This window comes from Lygodium microphyllum, chromosome 7 (genome assembly GCF_053477565.2).
Source record: "Lygodium microphyllum isolate KBCC chromosome 7, Lygodium_microphyllum_v1.1.10, whole genome shotgun sequence".
Lineage (NCBI taxonomy): Eukaryota > Viridiplantae > Streptophyta > Polypodiopsida > Schizaeales > Lygodiaceae > Lygodium > Lygodium microphyllum.
Window position 1 is genome coordinate 140,012,748 of NC_141141.1, and position 1,658 is coordinate 140,014,405.

General features: G+C 48.8%; 1 protein-coding gene across 1 annotated transcript; it reads right to left on the reverse strand.

The window, feature by feature from the left end:
• Positions 1–665: 665 nt before the first annotated feature.
• On the reverse strand, positions 666–1,019 carry LOC148034023 (uncharacterized). The gene has a single exon (XM_087680995.1). It carries the CDS (start codon positions 1,017–1,019, stop codon positions 666–668), a length of 354 nt encoding a protein of 117 aa, XP_087537121.1.
• Positions 1,020–1,658: the final 639 nt, after the last annotated feature.

The window sequence follows — 1,658 nt, forward strand, 5'->3', positions numbered from 1 at the left end:
AACAGCTCCTACTACGACGACATCAAGGTCGACTTGGACCCTGAGAAGATGCTAAAGCCAAGCCCATCCAGGCCACAATCCGGAAGGCGATGCCAGTCGGATACTGGGTCACCATGCCCAGTGGTAGAGAAGCCTACCTCCTAGCACAGGAGAGAGGCTCCGATCCTTACCTAGAGAAGGGCTACGTGTAGGCAACAAGCTACGATCTTTAGGAGATCGACTACCCGACTGGGTGTTCTTGCCTTATGCTGGTGATGGTGGAGGCAGAGGCAAGATACAAGATACTCAGCTACCAGGTTACCAAGGGCCCCATGAACATAATATAAATAAAATAATTTGTCATCAGCTGGAATGTAGACGCTCATCAACTGGAATAACGAACGAACAAGGACGATCATCATGAAGCATGGCAATATCAACATCCAAAAGTAATGTTGATGTTGAAATGTAGAGAGAGAGAGAGAAAGAGTAGTACGTAGCAGATCTCGTTGGACATGTAGATGCCCCTTGTTTAGACCTTACAAAAGCATAATCTACACCGACCTACATGGCATGACACAAACAATGCAAAAGTGTTTCTTTTCTGAAAGAAATAGCCACTAGAGAGTAAATGAATAGACAACCTTAGGCATGTAAATGTCTGTTATTGTTCCAAACGCCTCAAATTATTCCTTGAATTCTTCATCCGACACTTTTGAGGGAATCCTTGCAACAAATATTCTAGTTATCTTTTTCGAAGCAGGCTTCATCTCCTCCTTACGTGTTGCAACTTTAACCTCCAACAATCTTCCATTCAACACATGCTCAGAGGACAAAGCTTTCTCTGCACTTTCTGCTGTAGAAAATGTGGCATAGCCCAAACCACGAGATTTGCCAGTTCGTCTCTCCTTCGTAACGACAACATCATCAAGGGCCCCAAACTTGCTCATATACTGCCTGAGACCACTGGTATCGACATCCCAAGGAAGGCCGAGCACCACAAGTTTACGGTTGCCGAGCTCCAGGCTAGTGTCATCCATCGTTTCTGCGAGTGCGAAGTCAACTGCAAACCACTTGAGAGTCTGTACAGTAGACGTGTCCCATTCCTCTCCCTTTCCTCACACTCACACACTCTGCCTCTGCTTTTCCTTACCCTCACACTCTTCTCCATAGACAGCACGGATCGATGCAGAGAACGAGCAAGAGACAGAGTGACGATGCAGAGAACGAGCGAGAGACACAGTGAGAGAAGCCTCGCCCAGAGACAGAGTGAGAGAAGCCTTGCCCCCTTAACGGCCTGTGATGCACCTTGACCTGTCAAGAATATCTGGAAGGCCTGTGCTGCCTCCCCCCTTCGAACTCCTTCCGCAACGGCTTTGGCGGTGGATTAGGCCCGTTAGGGTCTGGTTTCTTAAGAGAGAGCCACCGGGTAATGATGCGGAAGGTGACCTCCTCGCTTGGTTGGAAGATCTGCCGGAGCTTCTGGAGGCCGCCAAGAAATCCTAGATCCTGTGCCGGGAGGTAGGCTTCTCTGCCACTGGGCATGGTGACCCAATATCCGACTAGCATCACCTTCCAGATTGTGGCCTGGATGGGCTTGGCTTTAGCATCTTCTCAGGGTCCAGGTCGACCTTGATGTCGTCGTAGTAGGAGTTGCTATTGTAGCTGCTACTGTAGTT

Coding starts and splice junctions, on each gene's coding strand:
- LOC148034023 (XM_087680995.1), bottom strand. CDS start 1,019: ATGGATGACACTAGCCTGGAGCTCGGCAACCGTAAACTTGTGGTGCTC.